Here is a 17,417-nt window from a genome sequence, read left to right as displayed (position 1 = left end):
GGGATTTATTGCAACCCTGTCCATGAGACCCTCTTAGTATATTTGTTGATGTTATATATGAGAATCAAAAAGATTCTTAAAGGATCTATTGATGGTTCTAAATGAAAATAAATGTGAATAAAAGATGTAAACAAAATCTAGAATTGACATAATAGGTAAGAACAGGGTAAAATATAATGGTGATAAGAACATGATAATTATATACCTAGTTGAGTTAAAATTCAAACCAAATGAAGGAAAAGTGTCAAAAGATTTAGAAAAGTTATATTCCTATGATATATTCAAGTATAACATATATTAAGAGTTTCAGCTCTTATGCAAATCCACTGACATTATTTCAGGGAAAATTGGAAATTTATATTAGAGAAAGACTTTCTGGTTAGACCTGATAGATTAAAAAAAAATAAAATAAAAAGGATCCATAGTTCTCTCTCTCTCTCTCTCATTTTTTTTTTTTTTTGTACCAGGGATGGAAGCCAGGGGTGTTTAACAACTGAGTTACATCCCCAGACCTTTTATTTTTTTATCTGGAGACAGGTCTCCCTACATTTCTTAGGGCCTCACTGAGTTGTTGAGACTGGCCTCAAACTCATGATCCTCCTACTTCAGCCTCTGGAGCTGCTGGGATTACAGGCACATGCCCATGGTGCCTGGCTAATCCCTGGTTCTTTAGTTATATCTTGTAGCTAAATTACCTGAATGTGAACCAGCAAAAAAATTCAAGAAAACAGTTTTAAAAGTCTGATATGAGTTAATAATCTACAAATGCCTCCTTAGTAATCTGTTTATACTCAAGGAACTTTTTGATTTGGGTTAACTATAGTAATGAAAGAATAGACGACAAATGTGAATAAAAATGTACAGGCTAATGAAGAATAGATACCACAGAGATAAATTAGGGGTAATGTGAATTATTTAGCTTGTGGAAGAGAGTGCTAAGGGATTAGTTGCTATATGGCTTTCAAGTAAATTAAGGGGTTTCCCTGAGGTGTCTAGCATTGATTTACATTTGAAGAAGGATAACTGGGATATTGATTGATCTTTCTGGGAGGTATTAGGATAGAGAGAAGTTTTGAAGTTGTTGAATTAAGTGACCTCAGAAAGTCTTTTACAGTAAAATTAATGAATTGTTTGCATAGATGGGGAAAGCAATGCTTTTTATGGGCACTTGAAAAAATTAATGGCTTTGCAAAATATTGTAGTTTGTGCTGAAAGACGGTGACCATTTTCTTTATATGTATTTTTTAATAAAACTTTTAAGATGGAGAAGAGTACCAAGCACTAATGCACAGAGTGTTCTATAGACTTTTTAAACAATCTTGATCACAGTTGTAATTTTTGATGTACACAAACTATGTTTAAAGAAGCTTGAAAACAAAACTCCCTCACTATTTCATGTCCTGTGCCCCAATGCCAAATAATGTGTTGTTCCTAGGTAAATATTTATGCATTAACTCATCTGAGGATAGCATTCTTTTTTAGGCCCAGGTACTCTGATTTTTCCCAGAGGGTAGTTTACTATTTCTACTTGACCTTTCTCAGAAGAAGAATAGAAACTGCAGTACCATTAGATTCCATTGTAAAATGAGTAGATCATTATTTTATATTTTTCTGTTTTTTTTTTAATTTTGACTTTTGGGTTATAGTTAAATATCTATTGCAGTACAATAGGAAAGTTAGACTTTAATTTTTCAGTGACTCTTTTTTGTCTTCCCATTAAAAGCCTTTATGGATTTGGGGGGGCAGGAGGCTGGTATACAATAGTCTTCATGATGGATTAAATAGAAAATCTTAAGAGAAGGAATCTTTAACTTGTGTTAAGTAGAAAGGCATTCTCTGAACTTCAGTGGAGTTTAACATGTAGTTAATGTGCCAAACTTTATTTTCAGATGTTCTATTTTGAACTCTATAATTAAAAGAATTTTTTTGAGTAACTATTATGCACTGTTGTCTTTATCATGGTTCTGACCAGACTAAAAAGGAGTTAGTTTTTTTTCTACTAATTATTTTCCCCTTTTTCATGGCATCTGGCAATGTACAGTGGCATATAAGTATATAGAATCAGATTCTTCATTTATGGCAAGAAAACCAAAGCCTTTTCATATAAGTATGGATAAGTATGGGTAATCTCTGACGCTGAAGGATCTATCCAGAATTATGCTTGGGCCATGTTTTGGTTATGGAAAGTGGAAATGTCATCACTGTAAGCATATGTATGACATACGGGCCATAGCATTTCAGTCTTGTCTTAGGCATTTTTCATTGTAATGTGCTTTTAACCCTTGTGCTTGTATATGCTAATTAATTTCTTTCATAGTTCATCTTTATATGCCCATTATAGTGAATTCAGATTTCTTAGACCTGAAATAAATAGGAAAAAGGAAGAATCATTGGGAAAAATAAGGGAAGGGTGAAAGACACAGGTTATCAGAAATCCTTATATGAGAACTAATTTAGGTTGCAGCCTCAAAACTGGTACTGTGAGGTGAATTATGGCATTTGAGAATTGGGTATTCTCAGATTAGTACTTTGTAACTAAAAGTGGTTGTTCTTACCATATTAATTTTCAGGTTTTGACTAAAAAACAGTCATAGCTCACTTGCTATGTGATGATCTTTTTCAAAGCATTTGTGGAAAAGGTAATTTATTATGTTACACTGACGTTTTTATTCTAATGGATTTTAAAGTAATTTAATAATCCATGATATAACAAAGGTAACTGTATGTATGTCAGAGCTATTTTATGTTAACTCTTTCAGAGGCCAAATAAATGCATCCTTATTCACTTTAGTGTCTTTTTCCTTCCATTTTTAATTTACTTGAAATTACATAATTATTAAAACTGTGCAATTTAAAAAATGAAACTGCAGATAAAATAAAATCCTTCATGAAAACTCCATTCCCTCACCTTCACCCTCATCCATACACTCACTGCTTATGTTTAGGTGGGCTTTCATTTTAAATTTACAGAAAAGTTACTAAGATTGAATTTCCATATATGCTTCACCCAGTGTTCAGTATATTTTTCAATTCAAGTAGTACAGTTATAAAAACTAAGAAGTTAACATTCATGTAATAATGTTAACTAAACTGTAGAATTTATTCATATTTCACCAATGCCATTTTATTAATATCATTTTTTTCTGATTTAATATTTAGTTCAGGATCATACTTTGCATTTGGTTGTCACATTTCCTTAGTCATCGCTAACCTGTGATAGCTCTTCAGTTTTTCATAATCTAGATACTTTTTAAAAGAGTATTAGTTACATATTTTATAGAAAGTTCTTTAATATGGATTTGTCTGTTTTCTCTTAATTATATTCAGATTCTGTATTTAGGGCTAAGAATACCAATGCCTTTTCAGATTGTTTGATCAGGGACTATCTGAAATTAAGTTTTTTTTAACTGATGAGGTTTCCCTTAGGCACCCGATTAAGATGGTGTCTGCCAGGTTTCTCCATTGTAAAGTTATTTTTCCCCTTTTATAATTAATATCATAGTTCTGTGGGTTATAATCTAATGTTGTTTTATGTTTTGTTGAAAAATTGTACCAGCTTTGGAAATTGAAGGCAGATGTTAGGGAAATATGAGCAAAACCAAAGAAATACCAAACAAGTAGATAAGTATATGTAAATAATTATGTAGGTAGGCTTAAATTATTTAGAGAATGTTGTTCTTAGTCTTACAATAATATATAAAAAGGTGGAACAAGAACTATAAACCCAGGATATTTCTTGAAACTATGAGGTTGAATGGTAAGCTGAGGATGAAGGGTAACCAATGAACTAACCTGAAATCTAAGGGGACTTGTGCTGACAGGAAAGATAGGTCTGAGTGCTAACTTGGGGCAGACACAACTGCAAATAGACAGTAGATTGGTGAGGGCCAGATGTGGGCAGGTAAGTGTGGGTAATCCCTTGAACTACAAATATAAAGGGAGGTTGAACTCTCTTGACACATTTTTCCTCTATTTGTCCCACATAGTGAGAGCCTTTTTGATAAAGTCTTAGAACTCACCATCGGTGCTAAAGATTAAACACCGTAGAAATAAGTGTAGAAAACAAGTTTTATTTATTCTGGATGCCTATGGAGGAGATTTATATATATACACACATATACATATATATTTTCCCAAGAATAGTCCCCACCTCTTTTCTTCTTTAAGTATGTGCCTAAGGGCAGGAAGGAATAGCACAGGGGGTAATTGCTGGTAACTCTTTGGGCCGAAAAGTGCAATCTGGAGGTGTTTCTTTGATAACTATCCTTGTTCTCAACCCCTGTCATTCATTACCTACATTGACTTCCAGGTCTTTTTTGCCCCTGCCTTAGTTTGTTGAGAAATATGACTTTTTCTATCTCCTAGGCCAGACAGCACTGTAGGTTTTTTGGCAGAGAAAGCATGTGGGTGACACCAGGGCAAAGAACAGGTAGCTGAGTATCAAAGAAAAGGAAATGAGTAAATAGCACTCCTAGTCACCTGATTGCTAATAGCCTACTGGGAGGGGAAGTATCACATTTTCCAACACAAGCCACATATGCAGGATGGGAGGAGGGAGCATGAGAAGAAAAGAAACCTGAAATCTACAAAAGGGGCAAGATACCCCCACTCCCTTAGGTTCAAGCTCTGGACCTCCTCTTCTCTGGAAGACTGACTGACTGACTCTGACTTACTTACTTTCTCTCTCTCTCTCTCTCTCTCTCTCTCTCTCTCTCTTTCTCGATCTTTCTCCCTCTCCCTCTCTCCCTCTCTCCTCTATTCTCTCTCATTCTCTCTCTCTCTTATTTCTTAAATAAAATTTACTTTTTACTTTTGCCTCAGCATTTCTTGGATGTTTAATCTTCAACACTGGGGCAAAGAGGACCTGATCCTGATTTTCAAGACCAGTTTCATGGGGAGTCAGTACAGTAGGCTCATTTTATAGAATTATTCTGTTAACCTCATGTTCCTGCTATCCTCATCTATTTATCCCCTTACAAAAGGAAAGCTCTGATAAGGCATTCCCCTTGGTGCAGGTCAGTTGGAGCAGAACAGCAGTTGCTATGGAAAGGATATGAAATATTTCCTGGATCTTTCTCCTCTATCTCCCTTCTGTACCAAAAAACAAAGTTCAGGAGGAGGAGCAACATATTGTCCTTAGGGCATTCATTAAAAACTACCTGTGGCAGTTTTTTTTTTTTGTGTGTGTGTGTGTGTGTTGGGGTGGGGGGACCAGGAGAGAGGGCAGAGTACTTAGAGTACTTATAGGTCCCAGAACTTGTAGGAAGACAGGAGTGCTTCTGAAGACTCAAGACATACAGAGACTAATTATCACAGGCATAGTGAGAAAGACAATAAAAGAAACTACCCCAACCCAGATCCCTACCACCATACTAACAAGTGTCTGGTAAGAGTAGAAACTCATTCACCAGACCCTTTTGGTGGGAAGACAAAGTTGAGGGTAGAGCTGACCTCAAAGAAGATCATCTGACCCACCTGAGGGAAAGTTGTGCCTGGAGAAATTTGAAGCCAGAGGGTCATCATAGTAACTATAAACTGCAAACCCACCCTATTCCTGATAGACTAACAAAATCCCTATACTGAAAATCTAAGTAAAGGAAAGTTCTGCCCCTTATTAGTAATTGGAATTATATACCTCAGTCCCTACTATCTTACTAAAATGTACAAATATCAGTAAAATATGAAGCGAAGCAAAGGAAAAGGTAGAGGTAAAAGAAACCAGTATAGAAGAGACAGAGCAACTGAAGATGCAGTTAGATAAAGACATTGAACAGTGATGATGAATTTAAAATAACTGATTAATACTTTAAAATCTGAATTAGTAGCTAGGAACAATGGTGTATACCTGTAATACTAGTGACTTGGGAGGCTGATGCAGGAGGATCATCACAAGTTCTAGACCAGCCCAAGCAACTTAGTGATACCCTGTCTCAAAAAAAAAAAAAAAAAAGAAAGAAAAAAAAACACCCTGTATTTTCTGTGGCTTCTCCTTGTACAAACCTTAGCTTAAAACACTGTTAAGACTCTTGTTTGATTTAAAGTAATGTTTTTTTTTAATTTTTTTTTAAAAAAAGGACAGCGGAATGCATTACAATTCTTATTACATGTATACGGCACAATTTTTCATATCTCTGGTTGAATATAAAGTATGTTGACACCAATTCGTGTCTTCATACATGTACTTTGGATGATGATGTCTATCACATTCCACCATCCTTGCTAATCCCCTGCCCCTTCCTTTTCCCTCCCAACCCTCTTCCCTATCTAGAATTCATTAATTCCTCCCATGCTCCCCTTCCTTACCCTACTATGAGTCAGCCTCCATATATCAGAGAAAACATTAAAGCAATTGTGAGGCCCAACCTTAATCTCTTGAACACATCTTTTGATGTTTGTTTTGAGTTATCAACTTTAGTCTTTTTGAAGTCTTTACAAACATTTTATCCTTGACTTTATCTTTAGACCATGTTTCTTCTGGTGGTATCCTGGATTTGAAATTTGCTCATATGACATTTCTTAATTTTAGCGTTTTACTATGTGGAGAGCCTGAGAATTTCTGAAATCATAAATCCTCATTCCTTTTAGTTTAATATTTTTGTTCCTTCAGTATATCTTTATCTTCTCCCAGTTTACTGTAAGCACTAAGAAAAAAGCAAGTAGCACCTTCAGCACTACTTGGTAACTAGCTTCCATTAGAACGAGCAAGATAGAAGAATAAGCAAGATAAAAGACACTATTTTTTTTCACCTAATATTAGATATGACATTTTATCAATTTTGAGGATCACTTGTTTCAGCCTATACTTAGTGACAGAGAGTTAAACAGGGACATGAATACCAGGAGACACAAACCACTGGGTTACTTTTTTTGGTTTTCCTAAATAACCTTATATATTTTCTGTAGATTCCTGAATATTTTCATATACATAATGATGTCCACTGCATATAGTTTTTTTTTCCAGTCTGTGTACATTTTCTTTTCTTGCCTTCTTGCTCTGGCCATGACCTCCAGTCAATTTCAAATAGAGATAGTGTCACCTGAGAAGAGGTGTCTCAGAAGAAGAGTCTCTGAGGAGTTTCTGGAGGGAAGGGGGAACTTGACTCAACACCATCAGGGTTCTTGGCATACTTAATGGAAAAGAATTTTAGCAAGTGCCAGTCAAAGGCTTAGACAGTTTATTTAGGAAGGTAGGTATGCATTCAAGCGAGAATGTGCGTAGTCTCAAGAGAGAGGTATCTTTTGTGTTAAAGCAAGGAATATGCATTCAAGGGAGAATTTGAGCCATCTTGAAAGTGAAAGATATGGTTTTAGGGTACCAGTCTCTTCTTTTAAAGAAAACTTGGTGTTGAGTGGGTATGGGAAAGAATGTAAGAATGTTACCAGTCTGGTAATATTTTTCTGGTGATATCTCAAGACAGTTTCTGGTGATCTGGTCAAATCTCAGGATTCTTAGTCTGATGTGGTCTTTGTTATCTGATTGACAGATAGTTCTGGAAAGTCACTTAATTTATAGAATCCTCAAGGTATAGCATCTGTCTTTGCATAATCTATTTATTGGGTGGTTAATTAATAGTGCACAAGTAGATTTATAGATTTTCCAGAAATTTGGGAATAACAGGCCTGGGCGGGATATAGGCTTAGGGAAAGACAGGCCTGGAAAAGTATGTGGAACTTTTAAATTAAAATTCTGTTTTCTTAGCCTTACTTTTTGTCTAATCCTTATTTCTTCTACTTCAATAGTGGGTAGCTGATGTTCTTTTTAAAGGATTTTTAAGCTACATTTATTAGATAAATTGGACTATAATGTTTTCCTCCCATAATATCCTTATTAAATTTTGGTATTAAGATTATGGCAACTTCATAAAATGAATATTACCTGAACTGAAAGAGAAACAGTAAATAGTAACTTTAATCAGTGAAGTTAATTTGGGGGGGGGCAATTTAAATGTGTTTAAATAATCAGATGTTTAATTGACTTTTAGTTTTGTATATCATAATAGTACCTCCTATGTTTTGTTCCTTAAAGTTGTGACCTATTCTCAAGGTTTAAAAAACTATGTATCTTGCTCAGTTATATCTATATCTAATCTTTTCTCTATATTCAAATTCATTTTGTCATTTCCATTTTTAATATCTTAATGTATCATATTAATTGTATAGGAAATTTATGCATTCTACTTTTTATCTTAAAATTCTTAGAGTTTTTATCCACTTATACTTAAAGGGAAACAAGAAAATCATTCCTTAGTAGGAATATTGTATGTATGTAGTTAAATGTTCAAAATGAACCCCTATGCACATTAGTGTTTTACCATACTGAGGCCCTCAAATAACTCTCAGACCACACATTGCCATTCCAATTAAGCCTTTATTGCTGGCCATCGGAGGACACTCTGCTCTCTAAAAGCAAGATGATGGTCAGATTGGTGCACCCCCTTCAGTTTGGCCTCGTATTTAAGCCAAAAAAAAAAAAAAAACCCAAAACACACACACACACACACACACACACACACACACACACACACAAAGGGGATGTTAGGGGGTTTAGCCAATGCAAGTAAGCCAAGTCACAGAAGCAGGAGGTTGCAGTCAGGTGGTGGGAGGCTTAACCAATCAGAATAAGCCCAGTTACCCCAGTTACAGAAACAGAGCCCAGTTACCCCAGTTATAGAAAGAGTTAGATAATTCCATGTTCTTGAGGGTTTCCACAACAAAAGGAAAAACAACTTGCCCCCGTCATGACCTTTCTACTTGGCATGGCTGTTTCACAAAATTGAGTCACTATAGTCAAGACTTCTGTCTCATCACGTTAGCAGTGACTCCCCACTTTCTGCCAGCCTTTTACAGCTATAGGCAACTACTTTATCTGTTCTGGAAATTGCTTATAAATGGAATAAATACAATATATAGTCTTTTAAAACTAATTCAATTTTTTTAAACAGTATAGTTATTTCAAGGTTTATCCTTGTGATATATAGCATGTATCAGTATCTTATTTCAGTTTATTGCTAAATAATATTTCATTATATGGACAATGCTATATTTTAAAAATCTATTCATCTATAGTAGACATTTGGGCTATTTTACTTTCAGCTTATTACAGGAAATGCTGCTGTGAACATACATGTACAAGTTTTTCTGTACATATGTATTTTCATTCCTGTAAGATGTATACCTATGAGCTGGTAATGTGATAACTTTGTTTACCTTTTTGAGCAATTGCCAGAATGTTTTCTATAAGGGATATACCAAGTTACATTCTTAACAGCAGTGTATTAGGTTCCATATTTTCCATAGCTTCAAGTAACATTTGTTTTTGTCTTTTTTGTTTTAGCCATTCTAATAGGTATGCATTCATATCTAATTGTGGGTTTAATTTTCATTTACCTAATGATGTTGAACATCATTTTATGTGCTTGTTTGCCATTTGGGAATCTACATTGGAGAAATATCTATTCATATTATTTTAAATTGAGTTATCTTTTAATTATTGAGTTCCTAGAGTTTTTTAAAAATATATTCATATACAATTAGATCTCTTAATTACAAATATTTTATCTCATTTTATGCATGGTTTTTTCCTTTTTCTTTTGAATAGCATCATTTAGAGTATAAGTTTTGATACAGTTCAATTTATCTATTTTTCTCCTGTTATTTGTGTTATTATTAGTGTATCTTAAGAAACCATGTCCAATCCAGGGTTTTAAAGGTTTATGCTTGTATTTTTTTCCAAGAGTTTATTATTTTAGCTCCTAATATTTTGGTTTTGATCCCATTTAGACTAAATTTTTGTATATGTCATAATATAAATACTCACTTCATTCTTTTACATGTGGATAGGAAGTTATCCCAGCACTATTTGTAGAAAAGACTGCTGTTTTTCCTTTCATCCTTCCATTTTCTTGGTGCCCCAATTGAAAATCAATTTACTGTAAATGTGAAGGATTTTTTTGACTGTGCATTCTGTTCTGTTGACCTATATGTCTTGTGTTCACACCAATATTTTAGGTATTCCCTTTCATTTCTATGTAAATTTTAGGACAAACTTCTGCAGAGAAGGTCATTAAGATTGTTTGCATTAAATCTGTACATCAGTTCAGGCACTTCCATCTTAACAATTTTAAGTCATGTAACAATAAACATGGTTTTCATTAATTTAGGTCTTAATTTCTTTCAACAATGATTTGTAGTTTTCTGATATAAGTCTTGAGCTTCCATTGAATTTATCCCTTTATGTCTTACTCTTCTTGAAGTTATTTTCTTGAAGTTATTTTCTTCATTCCTTTTTGGTTCTAAGGTTTTTTTTTCTATACAGAATCATATTGTGGGAAATAGAGATGATTTTATTTCCTCCTTTAGAATCTGAGTGCCTTTCTTGCTTTCTTTTTATTTATTTCCTATTGCGTTGAGTATTATTTGATACTATGTTGAATCAAAGTGGTAAAAGCAGCCATACTTTTCTTGTTCCTGCACACAATGAGAAAACATTCAAATTTTCATTGTTAAGTATGATGTTAGGGATGGATTTTTTTTAATAGATGGACTTTCTCAGGTTGAGGAAGTTTCCTTCTTTCTATTACTGAATTTTGTTTTTTCAAAAGATATTGAATTGCTATTAGTTTTTTTTCAAATGCTTTTGTATATCTATTTAGATGATCATTTTAAAAATTCTGCTGATAGGTTATCTTACGTTAATTAATTTTTAGATGTTGAACCAACTATGAATTCCTGGAATACATCCCAATTGGTCATGATGTATAATCTTTAAGAGATAGTGGCTTGTAGTTCTTATGACCCTTTGAACATGGATCACTGGATCTTTGATCTCTGAAATCGCCTGATACCTTTAGGCAGTATGTTGGGAAAACATGGCGTCTAATGACCCTCTTTCTCCTCTTTGTTTCTTTCACTGGCATAAAACATTCCCGCCAGCGCCAATGTTCAAACCCTGCTGGTGGGAAGCCTTAGCCCCAATTAGAATTAACTTCTTGGGCTCTGGAACTGACATATGGAAGAGCTTGCCAATAAACGGGCGACCTGTTATCTACCTCAGCCCTTTGACCTCTCCTTAGACCTATATAAACACTCAGCCTTTTGTAATAAAGCGGAAACCTCTTTGGTGATCTGTGTCTTGTGGTGCGGCGTCTTCCAGTCTTACACAGTACACTTTAATTAACAACTAAATGTTGAAATTTATCCTGAGGGAGTTAAGATGATTGCATTGAAATATTTTTTTAATGTTTAAATGTCTTCATTTTTCCCCCCACCATGCAGTTACTCTTGCTCGGAAGGAATATGCCCCTTTCTGCTTGCTAGAAATACTTGTGAAATCTGTTTCTTCCTTCTCCAAATCTTATTACTACATTGATATTCATAATTTCCAAAATGCAACCAACATGCCCAAGTAGGAGATATTATGGCGGAAGACAGTTAATCTTGTTGATCCCTAGGTGGGCTGCAGCAGCAGTTCTCTCTGGGATAGAAACTTTGTTGACTTGGCCTTGTCTTTCATATTAGTGTAAAAGTATTCATTCCTGGAGTATTTGGGAGACTATTAGAGACATGTAAGGTCATATAAAAGGCCTTTCTCTTAAACATTAGTTTTATTAAAAATTTTAGAATAGGTGAACAAAGGGCCATATGAGGTCACACATACATGCCTGTTATCCCAGTTTCTCAGGAGGCTGAGGTATGGATGTGCCACTGGATTCAATCCCCAGTAATACACACACACACACACAAAATAGGTGTGTGTGTGTGTGTGTGTGTGTGTGTGTGTGTAAACTTTTTATATTAAAATAGACAAGACTGTTTCATGGAAAGACATTTAAAATATACAGGAATTTTTAAAGTAAAATGTAGGACTTCAAAAGAAATTAAGTACTTTTGGCACAATTTTCAGATCCACTGTCTAACTGAAAGGGTATGAATTCTCTTGTTACATAAGAATAGATTTTGTGGAATTCTTTGAGAAATAGTCTGAGGTATTAAATAAATGATGGTGATGGTGATTTTTGTTTTATGGATAGGTTATTGTCCTCCTTATACATAATTGAAAAACCAACACTGTACATATCGTCCTGTTTAGAATTTTAACCTTTTTATCCTATTAGACAAATAATTCCCTTTATTGCATTTAGATTCTCATTTTGCTAACAAACATTGCTGTATTCTTAAGTGAGGTGAGGCTAAGGTCCTTTTTATGTTACTTTATGTTCTCCAAATACTTAGATGAAAATTGTAGATCATGATACCAAATGTTTTCTGGTGTATGTACCTTATTTCAAATATTATTGAATGTAAATGAAACAAGAAGACAGATTCCAGAGCAGACAATCAAATCTTGAGTTTGCTTTACTGGCAGAATCTCTACCTTTAAAGTCTGTATTAATATACTTGCTCATATTAACTGTGCTAATGGACTGCAAAGAAGCCATGCATATCTTTAGATAGACCTAGAAAAAGTGTTACCCTTTGTTCTTAACACAGCTTGTTAATTTTATAACCTTTCAGAGCATAATAGTTACTAAAGGATAGTCTAATCACAGCAGTGTAAAACATTTTTTTTAAAAGCCCTGTTTAATAGTATAGTAGCAAATATTTCAAACATACTTCAGAAACTAAATTTGGAAAAGAGTGATTTTATTTAAACAAAACACTTTAAACTTTAGGAAAAGCTCATCACAAACTCTGGCATTATGGAATATACCAGTACAAGCATTTTTTTTTTTGCCTTAGAGCATTGATCCTTAGATATTTTTATGGATCTTCTTCAGGTTCACCAATGTGAGTGAGACAATTTTGGGGTATACCTGTATGTTTTGAGCTGAGAAATGCTAGAGATCTCTGCATTAGATTAATATCTTCATTTAGGTTAATGTTAAGGTAAATTGAGTAGTCTACCTTTTTTTTTTATGGCCCTGTAGCATCACTTGGTGAAGAAACAAATCTGTGGGTACTCTTCATATCTATATGGCTTTTAATGAATGATATTGAAACTACTGAGAGCCCTTGTTTAGTTCCCTTTCAGATACCTTGTATTGAGTAAAGTTATTGTGATTAAATTTTCCTGTAGTACATATTCAGTGAGTATTTTAAGTAAATACAGTGAAATGTTTTCTTTTCAGTTATGTCTTCAAGATTTTACCAATCCAAGCAGAGAGAGATTTTGCCATGTATTTCCTCACCTTGACAGTATTTATTCTTTCCTTAAATAACATTTATTTCATCTTTGTTTCATGTAGAATCCTACAGATTTATCAGTTCCTTTGTTTCATATTTATCTGCATGCCAAATTTCACGTCTTTATACTTTTTAATATAACTACTTCTCTCATCCTATGGAAAGTAGTTTTTGCATAGATTATAGTATTATATGCCTTAACTTTGACCCAATATTTGATAACTTCTTTCTTAGCTTTTTTACAAATACTCTTCATATTTTTCAATATAGTGAAGGAAATTCTAGAACTTTAGATGGAAAGGGTTTTTAGAATTATTTAGTCTAACTTTTTTCCTTTATACATGACAATAAAGATGTTCAGAGAGGGCTGGGGATGTGGCTCAAGTGGTAGCGCGCTCGCCTGGCATGCGTGTGGCCCGGGTTCGATCCTCAGCACCACATACAAACAAAGATGTTGTGTCCACTGAAAACTAAAAAATAAATATTAAAATTCTCTCTCTCTCTCTCTCTCTCTCTCTCTCTCTCTCTTTTTAGAAAAAAGATGTTCAGAGAGATAAGCAAACTTTGTCAAAATTGCTGTGAAAAATTTTAGTACAAGTGTACTTGAGAATAGTGACAAAAAAAGGGAAGGCGTTGTGAAGAGATCTGAACAAAGAAGTCAGGATAACTTGAAAACAGAGTATAGATCCTCTCATATTTACATATTTGTTTTGTTGTCTGGATTCCTTGTAAATACATCAGTTTTAGAGATTACCCTATTAAAAAAAAGGGTCCTGCGTTCCATTCATGGGCCTAGTAGTTTGTTAACCATAAATAACATAGCTTAGCAAATGAATGTCATGATGAGCCAGGAGAAGTTAATCTATTTATTGAGCACAGGTGTGTGTTATGTACTTTCACACATTATTTCAAAGATAAAATACAATAAACTGTAGAACATCCAAAATTCTAATTTTCATTCATTTATCTGAATGTCTTTGTCAGAGGGCAAGTAAATAAGAAAGCCTGATGGATTCGTGTTATTCAGAAGTTGTTCTTAGAGTTGAGTCTGAAAGAATTATATTTAGTAACCAAAAGAAAATTTTTAGATTCCCCATGGATTTTACTTCCACCTCTCCCTGTGTGATCTTGTAGGATAATTGTGTTATATCCTTTTTATTGAAATAAGCACCAGTAACAGAGGAATTCAGGGTCAACATCTCTGTAAAAGCATAGCATGAAAATCAGGATTGGTCCTTCATACACTTTGGTGAATTGTAAGTCTTATATTGGTTAGGTTTTTTTTTTTTAAGATTTTTTTTCCCTCTATGGTATCTCATCAGAAGCCATCCTTTTTTGGTCTGATTAAGTTCAAATATTTTTCGAAGTTAAACATTAATGACAGATTTCTTTGATCACTTTTCTGGACTAAGAATAAGGCTGTTGTAAACCTTCCGTTATGCTAATGCCATCTTTTTACTTCAGTCCAATTATTTATATGCTTACAAGGAATGCAGGCATCAGTGCTGGGAAAAAGAAGATTGCTTATATATATTTAGTAAAATATTTAAGATATATGTTTTCTATTTCATTGACAGGATTTAAATAAAAGTGTGAAAACTAAATCAAAACAAATTGGTAAAAATTTTGGCAATAAAAAAATGAAACCTGTGTTTTAAAAATTGGAGCATTTTTCTGTCCTGGATTATAATTTAGCACTTGTGTTTTTGTAGGACTTTATATATCTAAGGCGTTTCTTATGATTAGAAACATTCTTTTTTCTATTTTTGTACTTGATTTATTTGCGATACTAGGGATTGATGCCTGGGACATTCTATCACTGAGCTACATCTTCATCCTTTTTTTTTTTTTTTTTGAGATAGGATCTGGCCTTGAACTTGAGATTTTTCCTGCCTCAGTTTCCTGAATACCCAGGATTACAGGCATGTGCCATGATGTCTATCTAGAAACATTCTTGAAGTAAAAATAACAAACATATTTTGTAACAAAGGTGAAGAAGATTGCTTTATGAGAGAGTAATTTAAAAGTCAAAAACACAGAGCAACCCTGAAGAATTTAGCACACCTTTGGAAGAAATGAAGTTTTGGTAAACTGCTGCTGTAGGCACATAGTTTGTATTCTAATGGGTTTTTCTTTTTTTCCTTATTTCTTTCAGAGTAAGTGAAGAAAAGGAAGTGACAGAAGAACGACTGAAAGCTGAACAAGAATCATTTGAGAAGAAGATCAGGCAGTTGGAAGAACAGAATGAACTGATCATCAAAGAAAGGGAAGATATCCTTTTTGAAAGTCCTCTTTTTTAACGTGCAGAAAGTTTGACTCTTTGATGAAGAAAATGTAAACTTCAGAGAAATAATTGCTCTAATTTATAACAGGGAATAAATCTGCATGTGCTGCCATTTCCAGGCAATCAGAACGACACTAAACAGCATGTGCTATTGCTGCCTTTGTGCTTGATAAGGCCACCCAGCTGTTCAGCTGCTGTTATTATGCTTCGAAGCACATATTTGTCAACTAAAAAAGACAATAAGAAATTTGGGCATTAAAATGTAGTGTTGGAACTTTATTAAATTCCATTCCACTACTGTAATTGAGACTGAACCTCATTGTATTTGGTATTCTTTCTCGCTAAAGCTTTGATAGTTTTAAGGAATTCTACCCTGAAATCATTTAAAAAAAAAAAAAGTCTGTTGTAATGTAATTGATAAATGTTCACACTGCAGCATATAATCACCAAACAATTCTCACAGAGCAGAAAACTTTTGGATTTAGAGTTAGAGGTAGGTGTGTGTGTGTGTGTGTGTGTGTGTTTATACACATTACATTGTTTGTAAGAGAGTGAAATCATATTTTAAGTTAAAAATTGTACTTAAAGGGATATATGAGCTAAAATAAGAATATTTCTGAAGTGTATTTTCAATGTATTGAGGTATTATGGAGGTAGAATTACTTATCTTTGGGTGTTTTATGTAGTGGCATTGATGTAGAAGAGAAGTGACTATCCCTGAAGTTAAGGTGATGGATTTGCCTGCTAAACTAGTGTGTGAATGCTTGAAAGAACCATTGTCCTCATTGACAGTATCATCATTTACTTGATTGTTAGTAATTATTTCAAAGATTCTGCAAATGTCCAAAATGGTCATATATTGACACTAAGTATGCCTTTGTGAATACCAGAGAAATGGAAGAATAAAGATAAAATAATTAGTTAGAAAACTACAAGACTGTAGCCATTAAAAATGAGTTCTGACCCTCTATTTTTCAAATAGTGGGTGTGCATGTAGGAAATTCATGTAATTCAAATTCTCAGACTTGATTTGCTCAGTAGAACATTAATAAGGCTTATTGACCCCACAATTCTAAAGGAGTAGTCTTTTAAAGGTCCTCCCCATCCCCCATATTTCTAGCATTTCAATAATTATCTAGGGCCTTGTCTTTGCTTTTCCCACTTTGATTGTATTTCCCTAGGCAACCCTCAGGCCAGATCTTGTTCTTCTTCCTGCTACTTTCTTCTTCAGGTTAAAGAAATGCTGTTTAGTCAGAATTCACAGCACACATTGCCTAGCACTTTCAAGAAATAGTACGTTAAGAATGCCTTTTTTGCAACGAAATTTAATTTATATAAGACCTGTTTTTTTTCTCATATAATAACAACTCTGGAGATAGAAGGCCTCTAGCATTGATTTGGCGGCTTAAAGTTTTCAGTGCTAACATCTATAATTCTAGCTTTTTTTAACACTTGCTCCAATTCTAGGAATCACATTAGCATTAAGGCAAGAAAAGAAATTAGAGGAGAGGTCCTGGCAATTGTGACTCTGCTCCTTTTTAAAAACTTATAAAAATTTTCTCAGAGCATTCCTCAGCTTACCTGGTAGTCTTTCATATGACATTTGTTATGAAGTTTATTATGTGGCTGTGCTAAGCTGCAAAGACAACTGAAAAAGTGAATATTTAGCTTCTCTGACTTATGCATTGAGGAACAGCAAGAGAGAAGTGGATTGGGAATGAAATTAGCATCTTGCTCTGGTAGCAGAAGAGGGAAAATAATTCATTTTTATATGGAGAGGAGGTGCTGATGCTTTGATCTTCCTTGGACAAAATTTATGTATATAATCCAACAGAACTGGGGTAAAAGTTGGGTAATGGTAAGAATGATTAGTACTAGATAATTTAGAAAATTTAGAAAGCCTGGTCACACAGTGAGTTCTTGTTTGTTTTATAGTTAGGAAAACTCTGTT

The 17,417-nt window shown here is 34.0% G+C and overlaps 1 protein-coding gene across 5 annotated transcripts in view; it reads left to right on the top strand.

Moving 5' to 3' along the window:
* The window catches only part of Kiaa1328 (KIAA1328 ortholog), a 257,338-nt gene that overhangs the window by 28,578 nt on the left and 211,343 nt on the right, over positions 1-17,417 (top strand). For all 5 annotated transcript variants that reach the window (XM_026400047.2, XM_026400048.2, XM_026400050.2 and 2 more), the window contains one exon: positions 15,338-15,453. In XM_026400047.2, coding sequence (XP_026255832.1) covers positions 15,338-15,453 — 116 coding nt within the window. The remainder of the gene's footprint in view (positions 1-15,337; positions 15,454-17,417) is intronic.

The sequence above is a fragment of the Urocitellus parryii genome, chromosome 13, assembly GCF_045843805.1.
Source record: "Urocitellus parryii isolate mUroPar1 chromosome 13, mUroPar1.hap1, whole genome shotgun sequence".
NCBI lineage: Eukaryota > Metazoa > Chordata > Mammalia > Rodentia > Sciuridae > Urocitellus > Urocitellus parryii.
This window is presented reverse-complemented; position numbering and strand designations above follow the sequence as displayed.